Below are 17,316 nucleotides of genomic sequence, written 5' to 3'. Positions count from 1 at the left end.
GAATTCTCAACAGAAGAATCTCAAATGGCCAAAAGACACTTAAGGAAATGCTCAACATCCTTAGTCATCAGAGAAATGCAAATCAAAATGACTCTGAGATAGCAGTTAACACCTATCAGAACGGCTAAGATCAAAAACAGCAATGACAGCTTATGCTTGCGAGGCTATGGAGGAAGGGGAACATTCCCCACTGTTGATGAAAGTGCAAATTTGTGCAGTCACTTTAGAAATCAGTATGGTGATTTCTCAAAAAATTAGGAATCAATTTACCTCAAGACCCAGCAACACCACTTTTGGGTATGACCGAAAGGAAACAAAATCACATCCCAAGGACATTTGCTCAACTATGTTCATAGCAGCAATAGCAGCATTATTCATAATACCCAGAACCTGAAAACAACCTAGATGCCTCTCAACTGAAGAATGAATAAAGAAAATGTGGTACATTTATACAATGGACTTTACTCAGAGATAAAAATAAATGACATCTTGAAATTTGCAGACAAATGGGCAGAACCAAAAAAAAAAAAAAACAAAAAACAAAAAACAAAAACACATCCTGAGTGAGGTAAACCCAGACGTAGAAAGATAAATAATCATATGTAGTCACTCATAAGGGGTTACACATATAATATGCACTCACTCATATGGTCTACACAGCAAATACACAGCCTGCCAGGACTACATAGTGAGATGCTGAATTAAAAAAGAGAAAGAAAGAAAGAAAGAAAGAAAGAAAGAAAGAAAGAAAGAAAGAAAGAAAGAAAGAAAGGAAGAAAGGAAGAAAGAAAGATAGAAAGAGATGTTCAGGAAGCTCTTACAACTTTCCCTGGTTCCATAGAGAGTGAAATACAGATATATTGTTTGGCCAATGTATTCTTTCAATTTTTTGGAAAGAACCAAAGTCCTAAGAAGGATAATCATAGTAACAATAGTATTTATCACCTTTTTACCATTGATGATCACATATACAGAGCACCTATTTCTATTTCAATTTTAATCGAGTCGTTTGACTCTGAGATAGGGCTGTGTGTTCTCACAGGTGCACCGACAACATGGCACTTGTGGAGGTCAGGGGCAATGTTCCGGAGCTGGCTCTCTCCTTCCGCTGTGGATTTCAGGTCATCAGGTATGCATGGCAAACACTTCTACCCACTGGCCCTGTCTTCACTCACCAGCCCTGCATTCTCATTTAAATCTCACCACAAGCATGGTGGTTCATACCTATAAGGCTATATAACAAGTTCGAGGCCAGCCTGAGCTACATAAGACTCTTTCAATAATTAGTAATCAATTTACTCTTTCCCCTGCCCTATCAAGCATCTCAGTACTTAACACAGAATAAGCACTCAACAAATACCACTGGTTTAGGAATGGATAGTGAGAAAACAAAAGCTTGGACTTTTGGATCTTAGCAAAGATGAAGATTTTACTGTTAGTTCATAGAGATATTTTTGTAGCTTTCTCAAAAGCAGATGCAAGCACACCTCAACATGTTCAAAAAGATGCATTATGGCAGTAGTACAGTGGCTCCTATTAACCTGTATAATTAATATACACTAATATTTATAATTCAGATTTTTGAAATGGGGAACCTGAAACATTCCGTTAACATTTCTAACCTGATTCTGGATAGTAGCTCTCCTCTATCTATACAATCCACGCTGACTTGTCGAATTAGTTCATGAAATACTGTGTTGTAAATGGTTTGTTCCTTTTTCAATACATGGAGGAGTTGGTGCATCTGCCGGAGGTAAACCAGATAATCAGTGCTTACCTATCACTACACACTGTATAAGAACCATCACATCGTATTCCATATATATGCATAATATGTCCATTAAATAAAACTAAGAGCTGGGCGGTGGTGCTGCATGCCTTTAATCCCAGCACTCAGGAGGCAGAGGCAGGCAGATCTCCGTGAGTTTGAGGCCAGTCTGGTCTACAAGAGCTAGATCCAGGACAGGCTCCAAGGCTACAGAGAAACCCTGTCTCAAAAAAACCAAAAAAAAAAAAAAAAAAAAAAAGGAAAAATAAAATAAAAACAAGTATAATAAAATCAATCCATGGAGTCTTGAGAAATATAGTTACATGCCAAATAACAATACTTCAGTCAACAACAGGCCAGGTCATAACTAAGGTTCTGTAAGGTTAGGGTGTAACTGAAAGATCCCCATGACCTGATATTTTTATTGACCTTCTCTGTCTTGATACAAGGATCCTTACCATTGTGCCACAACTGCTGTGGGGTTATAGCGTCTATCCCCGCTAGGCTTGTGGGTCTGGGATATATGTAAATCCCTACGAACATGTTTGTACAGCGACACCACCTAATGACGCCTCTCTCAGAACACATCCCACAACTAAACAACACATAACTATACTAACAGTTGTTGGTGTGGTGTTCGCTCTAAGCCAGGCCCTTTTTAAGCACTTAAACATGCCATTGCATCTCACAATCAACCCCATGAGGCAAGTACTATCATTACTTCTAATCAATAGATTAGAAATGGAGGTACAAGCACATGAGATGATTTGCCCAGGGCCACCCACCAATAAATGGCGAATCAGATTCCAAACCAAGCACTGCCTCCCAAGCGCACACCATAGGGCTATTATGACCGGCAGTTACCTTGGTTGGCCCTGCATGCTCCTCACTTTCTACTCCAGCCCGCTCCAGCATGGTGTCCATCACATCACCCAGCTGGATGACTTCTACTCTTTTATTGGGTTTCCTAAATAGCAAAGGGACACACTTAGAGAAGAGCATCTCATCAGGCCATCCTCGGAGGAAAGCAAAAATGTCTCAGGAAATATATGAGATACTGAATACTAAGGGCAATTTAAAACTGTCTCAGGAAATATATGAGATACTGAATACTAAGGCAATTAAAAGGAGTAAGCCCAGATGAACTTATTTAGTGATTTACCAGTAACATGGTTTAAAACAATGAAAATAGTGTAATTTTTTTCTTAAAAGAAAAATAATTCTAAGCCCCAAAGGTGCTATATAGCCATATGTTACTATATGTGATAGAAACACAGAAAAAAAGGAGGGGCCATAACACTAGGCTTCAAGTGCAAGAGAGAAAAGCAGCGGAGAGATGCCAATGCTTGATATACAGAACATAAGCACACATTACAGTGCGTGAGTGCCATGCTATGCATACTATCTGAATATGCAATGGCCACAGGACTACAACTAATGAATTATGTTCTTACAGGCAATTATTACCTTGACTCTCTCTATGACTTGAATGTTTTTGTCTAATAAAATACCAAGGAAAGGAAGACATGCATGTGGTTACTCGTTCCGAGAGACACTTTAGAAAGCCCCCGTACTCACATGGACGGGAAGAGCAGCAGCCTGTTCTCACTGTCTGTCAGCAGGGTGGTGTATTTGCTGCAACAGAGGAGAAAACGCTACTTCAAGAAAACATTCCGGGCAAAAGAGTATAGGTCAGTGGTGGCATACAGGCCCTGGGACAGAGAGAGGAGGGGAAGGGAGGGGAGGGGAGGGGAGGGGAGGGGAGGGGAGGATAGGGGAGGAGGAGAGGAGGGGAGGAGGGGAGAAGAGGGCCGACAGTATCTGGCCTGTTCATCAGTTAGCACACCACAGACCCAGCACCTTGGTTGCTAAGAGCCATTGTCCACTAAACCGTGTTCTCTGGAGAAATTGCTGGGAAGTTGTCCGAGGAGTGGAGATGGAAGAAATTACAACAGGACAAACCAAAGACCTGAATGGAATTTAAAAGCTTCGTTGTGATTTTAAAAAGGTCCCTTGTGTGCATACGAGACCATCCATAAAAATCCACACAGAGATATAATGACACTGGTCGTATGTGGAACATTGTTAGTAAAGAATATTCAATTCCATTCCCTGATATATTGAAATACAAAAATTTCCTTGATTCATTAAAAAAAAAAAAAGAAAAAGAAAAAAAAAGACATGCCAGTATTCCCAACACTTGGGAGGCAGAGGCAGGAAGACAGGATAAACTCATCTCCTACCTGAACCACACGAGACTTTTTTAAGGCCTTTGAGATGGCTCAACTGGTAAAGGCACGTGCCACCAAACCCAATCTGAGTTTGGTGCCTGGGACCCACATGTTGGAAGGGGAGCATTGGCTGTCAAGAGCTATTCTCTGTGTCACCCCCTGAGCACACACACACACAAATGCAATCAACAGTTATAACAACAAAAGTGCCTTTTGGCATTTTCAAAGATGGTCAGGTGAGCTTGGGATGTAGCTCGATGGTAGAGCCCTTGCTCGCAGGAACAAAGTCCTAGGTTCAACTCCAGTACCAAAAAAGGAGAAAGAAAAGAAAAACAACTTTGCAATAGTGAATACCTTTAATCTCAGCACTTGGGAGGCAGAGGCAGAAGGATCTCTGTGAGTTCGAGGCCAGCCTGGTCTACAAAGTGAGTTTCAGGACAGCTAGGTAGGACTACACAGAGAAACCCTATCTCAGAAGAAGAAGAAGAAGAAGAAGAAGAAGAAGAAGAAGAAGAGGAGGAGGAGGAGGAGGAGGAGGAGGAGGAGGAGGAGGAGGAGGAGGAGGAGGAGGAGGAGGAGGAGGAGGAGGAGAGAGAAGAAGAAGAAGAAGAAGAAGAAGAAGAAGAAGAAGAAGAAGAAGAAGAAGAAGAAGAAGAAGAAGAAGAAGAAGAAGAAGAAGAAGAAGAAGAAAGTTCTTTCTGCTACACAGAGAAACCCTGTCGGGGCTCGGGGGGGGGGGGGGGGAGAGAAGAATAATTTGAAAGAAAGTTCTGCTTTATCTGTTTGGTTGGTTTGAGTTTTGAGAAGGGTCTTTCTATATAGCCCAAGCTGGCCTTGAATTTGCAATCTGCCTACATCAGCTTCCAAGAGCTGGGATTACAGGTACGCACTACTACACACAACTCGAAGTTCCATTTTGTTAAAGATTTAATTTTTTTTTAATGATTTATTTATTTTTATTTATGTGCATTTGGTATTTTGTGAGGGTGTCAGACCCCCTGGAGGTAGAGTTACAGGCAGTTGTAAGCTGCCACGTGGGTGTGGGGAATTGAACCCAGGTCCTCTGGAAGAACTGCCAGTGCTCTTAACCACTGAGCCATCTCTCCAGCCTCTAAAGATTTAATTTTTATGTGTATGTGCGTACATCCAAGTGTATGTATATGCACCACATGCTTGCAGATGCCTTCAGAGGCCAGAGAGGACACCACATGCCCTAGAACTGGAGTTACAGGAAGTTGTGAGCTGCTATGTGATGCTCAAACCTGAGTTTCCTGCAAGAGCAGCAACTGATCTGGAGTGGCGAGCCATTTCTCCAGCCCTAAAATTTCACAGTTTTACATATTTTCAAAAATAATTTATTTATTTTTATTTTATATGCATTGGTGTCTTGCCTGCATGTATGTCTGTGTGAGGGTGTCAGATCTTGGAGTTACAGACAGTTGTGAACTGCCATGTGGGTGCTGAGAACTGAACCCGGGTTCTTTGGAAGAGCAGTTAGTGCTCTTAACTGCTGAGCCATCTCTCCAGCTCCAAAAATTGTACTTTTTAAAATATTAAAGATTAAATGACAAGAAAATCTATAGAACTATTTAATCATGAAAACCCAAAATTCTTGTATTCCTCCCTTGGAGTCCCCCTAACTATCAAGAGTTCTTTCTTGTTTTACCTTAACAAATCTATGTTTACTCTGCTCTAAAATCAAATGGGAGCAGGAAGAAGAGGAGGAGGAGATAGAAACAGAAAGGAAGAAGGAAGGAAGGATGGAAGGGAAGAAGGGGGAGGGAAGGAGGAAAGAAAAGAGGGGGGGAGAGGCCAAAACTCTTAGAGCCATCCCTAGGTTTTTATTTGTTTTGTTTTTGTTTCAATCACCCTTACACTCTGCCAAGGCAGCTTGCCCAAATGTTTCCTCACCACACTAGGAAAATGAGTGTGATCTTCTTAGGTTCCTTTAAGTGTGGAAAGGAGAAGACAGTGCAGGTCAGATACGCAACAAAACATCACAGTACTCACTCATCATAACACTCCAAACCCGAAACTCCTGTATTTGACACGATATGAAATTCTTCAGGAACCAGAGTGTCTGCTAATGTCTTCTGCTTATAAAGAAAAAGGATGACTATATTAATATAAGAAAAAGCTGGACATATATTGTAAAATTAAGCATGAATGTGAGGACAGATTTTTCTTTTGGTATAATCATTACTCAGGGGTTTTCTTGGGGTGGGGGTTTCAAGACAGGGTTTCTCTGTGAAACAGTCCTGACTGTCTTGGAACTCACTCTGTAGACCAGGCTGGCCTCAAACTCACAGAGATCTGACTGTCTCTACCTCCCACTGGCTGGGATTAGAGGCATGAGCTACCACCACCCAGCCTCATTACTTGGTATTTGAGAAGGACTAATTTTAGAATCCTTCAAGATACCAAAATTTAGATCAGTGATTCTCGACTTTCCTAATACTGCAACCCTTTAATACAGTTCCTTATGTATGATGACCCAAGCATAAAATTATTTTCATTGCTATTTCATAACTGCCATTTTGGTAGTGTTATAAATCATAATATTTTTGGAGATAGAGATTTGCCAAAGGGGTTGCAACCCAGATGTAGAAAACCACTGGTCTAGATATTCAAGTCCATTACATAAAACAAATTGGTGTTTTCATAGAAGCTACATACATTTATTTATGCTGTGTTGACTCTGGGTTACTGTAATACCTAATACAAGTAAATTGTTGCCATGCTAATTTTTTATAGAATAATAACAAAAATGCATTTATACTTTTTTAGTGCAGATACAATGTTTTCTAGGCATTTTGAACTTGTGGTTGGTGGCATAGGTGAATGAATGGATAACCTTCAAATATAGAGGTACAACTATAGTCATAAATCCTTTAGCTTTTTTTTTTCTTGCTGCGGTGGTTTGAATGAGATATCCCTTACAAGGCTCAGGCGTTCCCAGTTGGTGGAACTAACTGGGAAGGACTAGGAAGTACAGCCCTAATTGGAGAAAGAATATCACTGGGGTCAGCTTTGAGGTTTCAAAAGACTTATGCCAATGTGGCCTCTCTCTGCCTCCTGCTCTTGAATCAAAATGTGAGCTCTCAGCTGTTCCTGCCACCATGCCTCTGCTCGACCATCAGGGACTCTAACCCTCCGAAACCATAAGCCCAGTGAACACTTTCTTTAATAGGTTGCTTTGGCTATGGCATTTTTGTCACAGCAATAAAAAGTTACTAAGACAGAAGCTAGAACCAGGAAGTGGGCTATTACTATAAAACTTGACCATGTTGTTTTGGAGGAATGTAGGAGACTTCGCGACATCAGATTAGCAAACCAGTTGAACGTCTTAAGGGGAGTTTATGAGGCATCCCAGGAGGTCTTGGAAGACCACAATACTAAGAGCTATGAGGACTGTGGAGGATCAGATCAAGAGGCGTCAGAGCGGAAACAATATCAGCAACTGTGATACCGTGAGAGCTCCTGTGATATTTTGGCAAAGACTGTACTTGCTTTCTGTTCTTGTTCTAAGAGGTTAAATTTAAAAGTAATGAACTAATTTCTTTGATGGAGGAGATTTCAAGACAGCCTACTTGACTCTGTCGTGTGGTTATTAGTAATTATTCTCATGCAGGTCTATGATGAAAAAGATCAAGTGCGGTGGAGAGAGATGCAAAATGCACAGTTTGAAGAGAAGAGAGCCAGGAAATGTAACATTATGGTCAGGGAATGATGAAAGGGATGAGAAGATTAAGAAGTGGCCTGACCCACACTGGAAGAACATAAGGGATGCCCTTAGCACTGGGGAGGCAGAACTGAAGACTAGCCTGATCCTGATTTACATAGCCAGGGCTACATAGAGGGACCCTATCTCAAAAGAAAAGAAGGTGGAGGAGGAGAAAGAGAAGCAAGAAGGAAGGAGGAGCAGAATGGGAGGAGGGGGGAAAGAGGAGAACAGGAGGGGGGAGGTGAGGAGAATAGGAGGAGGGGGAGGAGTGGAACAGGAGGGGGAGGTCATCCATCATCCACAACTCTAGGTGTGAACTTTCCAGCGGAGAAACTACTCCTCCCTGATTTTGTACTTCTCTTTACGCATTAGAATATTACTGTGGCTTGGGAAATGGCCTAGAATGTCTTTGCTCTTTTCCCAGTAAATGCAGTTTTAAAGAAATAACTGGGTTACTGGGGTGCCGATGGAGCCCCAAGGCTGTTGTTATACCTGAGGCTGCTTTAGAGAAGAAACGAACAAGCTGAGAGAGGAAATCCTCCCTCCAGTACTCACACTGTGAGGCACCATGGCACTGTCCTGTGGCTGCAGTGACTTGTTTAAATTTGGGGGACAAAGTTTCTTCTCCTTGGCCTCGCCTTTTACATATTTAACATCATACAGAAAAGAAATATCCCTTGAAAGTAAGAAAATACGTTTTAGAATTAGCTTTTTCTAAGGTTGTATACAGTCACACACTTTCTACTAGTGGGTAAAATAGGAACTTTGGTCAGCAAAACTGCTCTCACTACCTCTTTCTTCCCCTGCTTATCTGAATTTTATTATTTAGAATTATTTAAAAACATGGGGAAAGGAAGTGTGATTTCCATTGAAGGCATCCCTGTGATCCCCACACAGCTCTGTTTCAGAAGACAAGTCCATCCATTACTTTAGGATGATGAGAGCAGTTTACCAAGCAAACGGTTCTCCCGATTCCAGTGATGGCAGCCACGCCCTGCACCACTGGAGAAACTGAAACTGCAGCCCCATCTCTCCACAGGACCTGCTCCCCACCTTTCCCAGCAGCCACTTTCAGTGTCACTGTCATGGACACTTCAGAGATCACAGATGTCAGAACCCACAGCCAGGCCCAGATTCCTCTGGAAACCCGTAAGCTTCCATAGAGGTTGTCTAATAAACATAGATCAGTCCTTGGCCGGGACTCTCTGGGCAGAACAGTTTAAATCACAATGGCAGCGGCCATGGCCTCAGGAGCAGAGGGGAGGAAGCAACCAAGGCAGGCAGAAAGGCCCTGGCTTGGGTAGGACACTCCCACAGCGTCCACAGCTTCTAGAGATGGGGTTCGCTCACCTGGATGGTGACCTTAGGTTTAGCATCCAGCACCAGCTTATTGGATGGAGGCCCCTCCATGGCCAGCGTCCAAGGTTGAAGGATGAACCTGCTGACATCTGGACCAGCACAGCCTACCCCGTGTAAGAAGAGTCTGCCCACATTCTTCCTCTTCACCAAACTTCTCATTCCCATCATCAACTCTTTCCTCCCCTCCAACCTTGGATGAATCAGTTCTTTTTCCCACAGTTATTCCTGCCACATGTGCGCAGGACTCCATCTTGGTCCACAGCCCCCAGTCTCATCCCACCGGCGATAACTGTGTAGGGAACTTCCACTGCCCCACTAAGACACTCCCTGGCCTGGTTTGCTTTGTGCTGCTGTGATAAATACTGACCAAAACCAACCTGGGGTAGGAAAAGGCTTGTCTGGCTTACAGGTTCTGGACCACAGGAACTAGGGAGAGCTGTGCTGACTGGCTCTGTGTGCATGGCTTTCTAGGCCTGCTTTCTTATACAACCCAGCAGCACCTGCCCAGGGATGGCAAGACTTCTAGTGCGAGGATCCCTCACCAAGAAAAAAGCCCCCAGACATGCCCACAGGCCAATTGACAGAGGCAGTTCCTCAACTGACGGTCCATCTTCCCAGGTGCCTCTAGTTTGTACATTCTCTCTCCTCCATACTGCTGCTGCTACAGAAGATGCTGGTTAATTTTGTTGACCAGGTATCTCTCCGTTCCCTTCTCATCAAAGTGCTAGTGCTCTCGTTTTCCTCCGAGCAGGTGCCTTCCTCCTCTGTTAGAAGGTTCTCAAAAAGAGATTCTGGGGGGCCAGCAAGACGGTTCTGCGGGTAAAGACACTTGCCACACAAGCCTGAAATCATGAATTTTACCAGTGGGACCCAAATAAAGGTAGAAGAGGAGAATCAACTGGGAAAAAAATTGTCCTTTAACCACAAGTGAGCTTTCACACACACGTACACACTCACACCAATACACAATACAATACTAATAAAGTATATTAAAATACAGTTTAAAAATCAGCTAGGGATGGGGCTGAGAGATGGCTTAGAGGTTAAGAGCATTGCCTGCTCTTCCAAAGGTCCTGAGTTCAATTCCCAGCAACCACATGGTGGCTCACAACCATCTGTAATGAGGTCTGGTGCCCTCTTCTGGCCTTCAGGCATACACACAGACAGAATATTGTATACATAATAAATAAATATTTTAAAAATCAGCTAGGGAAAGCAAAATTACTTAGTGGTAAGAGCAATTACTAAACAAGCTGAGTTTGAGTGCCAGAATTCACAGCGCAAGGGGAAATCTGATGCAGGAAAGTTGTCCTCTGCTTCCTCACATGCAGACTATGGTATGAGCACACACACAGAATAAATAAGTAAGTGAAATAATTAAAGAATAAGCAAATGAAGTTATAGTAGTGACCTGGGTCATTTGCATTGAAAATATGTCATGTGCCCGGGTCATAACAGAAAAATAGTAAATATTACTGCACACATTTAAAAAATGTATTTGACAGAAAAACACCCAAAGCATGGAGGAGGGCACTATAGAAGGGGACAAATTAGAACAAGTCTAATGCACACACACATGAAAACATGCTAATGAGCCCGGTGTGGTTGCACACGTTTTACTCTCAGCTCTGAGGACAGACAGGTGGATCTTTGCTTGAGGTCAGCCCAGGCTACATAGTTCTAGGCCAGCCAAAGCTAAGGAGTCAGTGAGACCCTGTCTCACACACACACATACACACAGAGAGCGAGAGAGCGAGAGCGAGAGCGAGAGCGAGAGCGAGAGAGAGAGAGAGAGAGAGAGAGAGAGAGAAAGTGTCATATTGAAACTTAATTTTTAAAAAAAATGTTTTCCTTTGCTAGCAGAAAGTATGTATAATGTCTCTGTGAAGCTGGTCACGTGAATGTCATATTCATGTCAAGGAGAGGAGCAGTGGGCACTATATTCATAAAAGCGCCAGGTTTCATGTTCTCCTTACCTTTTTATATAGTCATACAATTATGCACAATTCTACATCTACTATATTCTTACTTAGATGTGGTGGGCACACCTTTAATCCCAGCATTTGGGAGGCAGAGCAGGGAGATCTCTATGAATTCAAGGCCAGCCTGGTGTGCATACCAAGTTCCAGGTTAACCAGGGCTATACAATAAGTCCATATCTCAAAAAATATTTTTTTTTTTTGGTTTTTTGAGACAGGGTTTCTCTGTGGCTTTGGAGCCTGTCCTGGAACTAGCTCTTGTAGACCAGGCTGGTCTCAAACTCACAGAGATCTGCCTGCCTCTGCCTCCCAAGTGCTGGGATTAAAGGCATGCGCCACCACCGCCCGGCTTTCAAAAAATATTTTATGTCTTTATCATTGGTGGAGATGTGGCTGTCTGTGATGTGGGTTTGTGTAATGTGACTCTGTGTGAAATGGGTGTGTGGTGCGTGTGTGATGTGGAATGTTGTGAGGAGAGACATGTGATGTGGGAGTGTATGTAATAGGTGTGTGATGGGGATGTGTGATGTGAATATGTGTGATACAGGTGTATGAGGTGGGTGTGGGGTGTGACGTGGGTGGGTGTGATGTGGGAGTGTGTGTGATGGATGTGTGATGGGGATGTTTGATGTGGATATGTAGGTGTATGATGTGGGACTGTGATGTGGGTGTGCACGATGTAGATTGAGGGAAGGCAGAGGCAGGCAGATCTCTGCGTGTTCGAGGCCAGCCTGGTCTGGTCTACAGAGTGAGTTCCAGGATAGCCAAAGAAACCCTGTCTCAACACACACACACACATAAGAAAAACCAAGCAAACTGAACAAGCCATAGGGAGCAAGTATTCAACCATGGCTTCTACTTCCGCTCCCGTCTCCAGCTTCCTGCCCTGCCTTCCCTCAGTGATGGAGTGTGACCCGAGAGCTGTAAGATGAAATAATCCTTTCCTCTCTGAGTTGCTTTTGGTTAGGGTGTTTTATCACAGCAAGAGAGACCTCTTCTGGTTATTGACAGGATTCCTTCCTGGAGGTCACAGGACTGGGACTGTTTCCTTGATGGGCATCAGTTGAGTCACCCATACATCTCTTGACTTGTGTCCTTCCGTTCTTCCGTTCTTGTCTGGTCCATCTCCTGATCCACTCAGTCCCCTTCCTTTCAGGGCCCATGCTTATGCTGGGCTCACATCTGGCGTGATTTCCCTGTCTCTAACCTTCCTCTGAAAAGTTTCCTGCTGCTGAGGTCTATTCACAAGTTCTGGGGTGACAGTGAGAATGGGGGTGCTGAGATCTGTATTCATGGGTTCTGGGGTGACAGTGAGGATGGGGGTGCTGAGATCTGTATTCACGGGTTCTGGGGTGACAGTGAGATTTGGAGGTGCTGATACTTGATGGCCACAGTTTAAGAACTTCTGCTCGGAAGTGCCAGTTTACTACCACACGCAGATATAATTAGTATTTATTGCTTTATATCATTCCCAGAAATACTCTGTCAAATTGTGTTCCATGAAGATTGTGCCTTATTCATCTGAAAGTATTTTCCATTTACCAAAATCTCTCTGCATGCCTTGCTTACATGCCATGATCATACAGCGGTTTATCTGCACTTAAGTGTGTAGGATATTTGATCTTATTGAAATTACTTTTCTCATGGGTGAAAAGGGATGGATAGAGTTGCTCAGTTTTAGGTGCATTTAGGGGTACAGAAAAGCAGACACGAGAGGACAGCGATCAGAGCATCTCAAACCACAACTCGATGTTTAAGTGTGAATGCAGGAAGAAGTACACAAATCAAGCCAAAAAAAAAAAAAAAAAAAAAAGAAAAAAAAAAAGAAAAGAAAGAACCAGACGTGGAAGAAGTCTCAGTGGATAAAGGATCTTGATACCAAAACTGATGACCTGAGTTTAACCTGCAGGACCCGGATGTGGAAGGAGAGGACCGATTCCTACAAGCTGTCCTCTGATCTTACACGTGGGACATGGCATATATGCACACTTACATACAATACATAGATAATGTTTAAAAACTCAGAATTCACAGCTACTGTACTGATAATAACCATACATATATCCTTTCAGAATTATCACTTACCAAAGATACTGCAGTTTCACAATCCATAATTCTAGCGCTGCCATTCTGCCCCCTCCCTAGACTGTCATTCAAAATGAGAAAATAATTCTATCTATCTGCATATATCCCACTCTCTTCCTTCTTTACCTTCCAGCTCCGGTTAGGGAAACAGGATGATCAATCAGATATTTTAATTTATTCCTTCGAACAGGGTGCTGCCAGACATGGTCTACAATACGCGGAAGAGCACCCTGTGGGGAAAAAACACAAACGTCCAGCAGAGGGCACTCTAGTCAAAGAAAAGTTACCAATTTAAATCTACATCAAGGGCATTTGGATGCTTTACTGAGGAGCGGAACTCTTGATTCAAGAACATGTTGAAAGGCAAATTAGAATATTAAGAGAGCATCAATAATATGCTTGGTAAATTTACATAAAGTAGGTTAAGAGAAATAATCAAGCAATGGAAACATTTGCTCAAAAGCTCTGAAGCTTTTTTACTTTGGTTGTTTCTGGTTTGGTTGTTTTAGTTTTGTTTCTTGAGACAGGATCTCATTTGGGTAGTCCAGTCTCACCTGGAACTCATGATAATCCTCCTGCTTCAGCCTCTGATATTGGATTTGTCAGTGCCATTCACCATGTTCAGCAAGATCTAAATTTTCTAGTTGGCAAGACGTCTCAGCAGCTGAAAGAGCTGGCAATCTGATGACCTGTGTTTCTCCCCAGAATCCATGGTGGAAAGAGAGAACCGACTACTCCTGGAAGATGTCCTTTGACCCTGTGCCCAAACTCATACATGAACTAATAATTTAAAAAATTTAAATCTGAATTTTAAAAGAGCATCTGAAATATATAACTTTGCTCACCAAACACTTAATAAAGTGAATTTTAAAAAAAAAGATAATGACCCCAAACATTCTAGGCATGTGTGTACGCACCTTTGGGGCTCTAAGTTTCTTAGAAGGCAGTAAGTTTTCAGGACATGGACCAGCATTGGCTGCATAGTTCAGAGAGAGAAGGACTTCCTCGGGGATGAATTCATTCGGAAGGGAAGGAGGAAGGGGTTTGAGATGGTTCAGCATGACTTTTCTCTCCTTTAGCTCAGGAAGTCCTAAGAAAGTAAGAGGAAAGAAAAACTCTCAAGTGGCGTGTCCTGGGGAGTTAGAGCTCCCCCGCCTGCCTTACCAACCTCATGTGTGTTCCTAACAGGAGGAGCGCTTCTAGCAGGCAGGCACGCAACAGAGTCCTTAAAGCACAGAAGAGCATCCAGTACACAGAAAGGTGGAGAAGGAGAGGAAGCAGAGTATGCGAACGTGAAGAGAGACACAAATAAGATGACTGGGCTACAGAGCGAGCATACAGCCAGCCTGGACAGGTGAGCGAGACTCCCGTTTTCAACGTAGAAAGAGAATAGGGAGCCAGCTCAGGGCAGAGTCCTTGCTTAGTGTGTTTAAGTCCCTGGCTTGAATCATCTGTACCTCCTAAATAGTAAAAGGTTTGATGGAACTGTAGCTAAATATACATAACAAAACAAAACCCCTCGGTGACAGGAAGACCGGAGGACATTTCAGTCTCAGAGTAAGGATGGACGGTGTCTGTACTTGATCCGGGTCCTACTACAAGTCCACATTTATCACATTTTCTTTGAAACAAAGTCTCATCTCACTATGTAACTCTTACTGTGGTGGAACTCACTTTGTAGGGCAGGCTGGTCTCAAATTCACAGAGATTCACCTTCCTCTAAAGGCATCAGCCACAAAGCCCAGCACCAAGGATGAAAGTTTTAAGAATTCTCAGAAAAAGTCTTGAATCTTCTACAAATAGACATACAATATTAAGCTGAGTTTATCTTATCCACATTGTTCCCTTAAAGTCAGAGAGCAAGGAACCAAACAGGCGTTGTTTCAGACAGCTGTTAGTATTTAAACGAAGATGAAAGAGAATTCTGACTTGGTAATGGCCAGGTTGTCTGAGGAGAAGGGGAGAATGGACTGCGGATTCTGCCAGTAGCCATGATGGCTCTGTCCACAGCATCGCTCAAGTTTACCTTTGGTCTCCTCCTTGACTAGAGAAAGTTTTGACTGTTTGACCTCAGATGTTGACGGGGAGTTCAGCGAAGTTCCGGATGCTTTTTGGAGAGACATAATAAACTATTTTTCCAGAAAATTAGTTCAGAAACAAATCAAAATCGTGCTGGGAACTTTAGGCTCCCCGTGGTTCTGTAGGCAAAACAAGGCAAATGAACAAAGAGGACCCCTTGAGAGTTTATGCTCAGATTGGAATTCGGAATTCATCTAGCATGGTTTCCCTTCTTTGTTCTCTCCGACGACCCGACGTGACAGAGAGGGGTATGGATAGGTCAGAGTCAGGGCCTAGCCCCGAAAAGTCAGGGTCCGCTGCCCTACAGACGGCAGGCGGGCGGGCGGGTCAGCGCGGCCCAGCTCCACGGGCTCGAGTGAGGCAGGGCTCCCACGGTTCCTTCAGCAGAGGCCTGTGGACACTGACTCCCGCAGCTGTACCCACAAACTGTGTTTCCCGCCAGGCCTCGGTCGGTAGCCCCTTTCCTGGAACGCCCTGCGTCGTCATGGCAACGCAGGACCCCGTGTCCTAGCAACGTGTGGTCCGGGCTGCCTCCGGCGGCGCCGTCAAAAGAAAAGACAAATAGAACAATCGCTACACTATCTAGCTTTTTCTGTGTGATCTTTGTCGTGCGTCGTAACAATAAGGAAAACAAATACTTGATCTGGTTGTTGTCTCGGAATGGGACGGTCTCTAGTGGCCGCGCTTCCGGCTGTGGACTGCGCAAGCGCAGGCCCAGCTGGCCTCCGAGCTCCCTTAGACTGCCCTGTGGCTCTGTCCTTAGGAGTCTGTTATGGGAGCGGTTTCCGTCCTTGTAACCGGCTTGTTTTGCGTATTTTTTATAAATATCCCCAGTGGCTTCAAACTCAAAGACATCCTCCTGCCTCTGCCTTCCAATTGTTGGGATTAAAGGCGTGCACCACTACGCCAGGCCCTACCAGTTCATTTTTATAGCGTGTCGACAGGGATTTCATATTCATCTTGGGTGCTCAGATATTAGTCTGCAAATCTCCCTGAAGGAGTCCGTGAGTGGAAAGTGGACTAGCATCTGTAATTAATGTAGTTTTATTAAAACATGAGGATTTAAATTAGCACTTTTTTTTTTAAATGAAAGGAGTTGGCTGCCTAGGCGGGGTTGAAAACCCTCCTGCCTCCACCTGGAGTACTAGGGTCACAGGCATGCACCACCACACCAGGATTAATTTGGAACTTTCCAAAAGTGATACTTTTTAGTATCTAGGAAATTTAATTACGGCTTAACTAAACACTTCTCAAGGGAATTGGTAGCTTGGGGCTCTAAAATGGAAACGTCTCATATCGTCTAGCTGGTGGCGGTAGTGAAGTCCGTGCGTGTGTATGAGTGTGCGTTACAACAGCCTTGCGCACGCTAAGAGCTCCAGCACTTAGCTCCGCCTCCAGTTCGAACTCTAGTTCTTTATCATTACTCCGTTCTCACCTGATGCGCCTATAGGGAGAGATAGCTTCAGTGCCTGTCCTAAAAACCTTACTCACTTGGGCTCCTACCAAGAGCAACAGTGAGCAGCCATGCCGACCTTGAACATGGATCCCACGAGAGCTTTCTCTTGGTAAATTTACAAATTGTTATCTCAACTTTGTAAATCAGATGCGCAAACTTGGTTGAGTCCAAATGGACCCTAAACGTCCACAACTTGGTTCCCCCACCCCCACCCCATGGTGTTTCTTGCCTCTCTGCATGGCAATGGATAGCCAGGCACACTTAATTTCTGAAGCGACTTCTCCCATCCCACTCCCTCGCACTGCAGAAATAGGTGGGGACAGTTGGGCCATAGAGAGTGAGTTGAGTTACAGTGTGCCTGGTGCTCCCATAGCTGCTTCGCTGGAAGAATATTCTGATGTCAACTGCTGATTCTGATGCCCTCCAACAGTCAGCGTTCTTTGGAGAGAAGATGAGCACACTTGTGCTGCAACAGCAGGGACAGGATGGGCAGTCGGTGAAGAACAGACTGTTGTGGAGACTGGCAAGAGCCGAGTGCCGGCAGGTCCAGTTTGATAGTTCAGTAATCTCAGCACTTGTGAGGTTGAGATCTGGGCTGCAGAAACTGTCTCAACTCCTAGCTCTATTCACCTCCT

At 43.8% G+C, this 17,316-nt stretch overlaps 1 protein-coding gene across 1 annotated transcript in view; it reads right to left on the bottom strand.

Annotated features, from left to right (window-relative positions):
* The window catches only part of Axdnd1 (axonemal dynein light chain domain containing 1), a 79,602-nt gene extending 64,301 nt beyond the window's left edge, over window positions 1–15,301 (bottom strand). The window contains exons 1-8 of the mRNA XM_057769134.1: window positions 15,173–15,301; window positions 14,064–14,236; window positions 13,273–13,376; window positions 8,279–8,399; window positions 6,010–6,095; window positions 3,347–3,403; window positions 2,633–2,735; window positions 1,623–1,744 (exon numbers count right to left, since the gene is read on the bottom strand). Of these exons, the coding sequence (XP_057625117.1) occupies window positions 1,623–1,744; window positions 2,633–2,735; window positions 3,347–3,403; window positions 6,010–6,095; window positions 8,279–8,399; window positions 13,273–13,376; window positions 14,064–14,236; window positions 15,173–15,269 (863 nt within the window). The 5' untranslated portion in view covers window positions 15,270–15,301. The remainder of the gene's footprint in view (window positions 1–1,622; window positions 1,745–2,632; window positions 2,736–3,346; window positions 3,404–6,009; window positions 6,096–8,278; window positions 8,400–13,272; window positions 13,377–14,063; window positions 14,237–15,172) is intronic.
* Window positions 15,302–17,316: the final 2,015 nt, after the last annotated feature.

This window comes from Chionomys nivalis, chromosome 5, assembly GCF_950005125.1.
Source record: "Chionomys nivalis chromosome 5, mChiNiv1.1, whole genome shotgun sequence".
Lineage (NCBI taxonomy): Eukaryota > Metazoa > Chordata > Mammalia > Rodentia > Cricetidae > Chionomys > Chionomys nivalis.
This window is presented reverse-complemented; position numbering and strand designations above follow the sequence as displayed.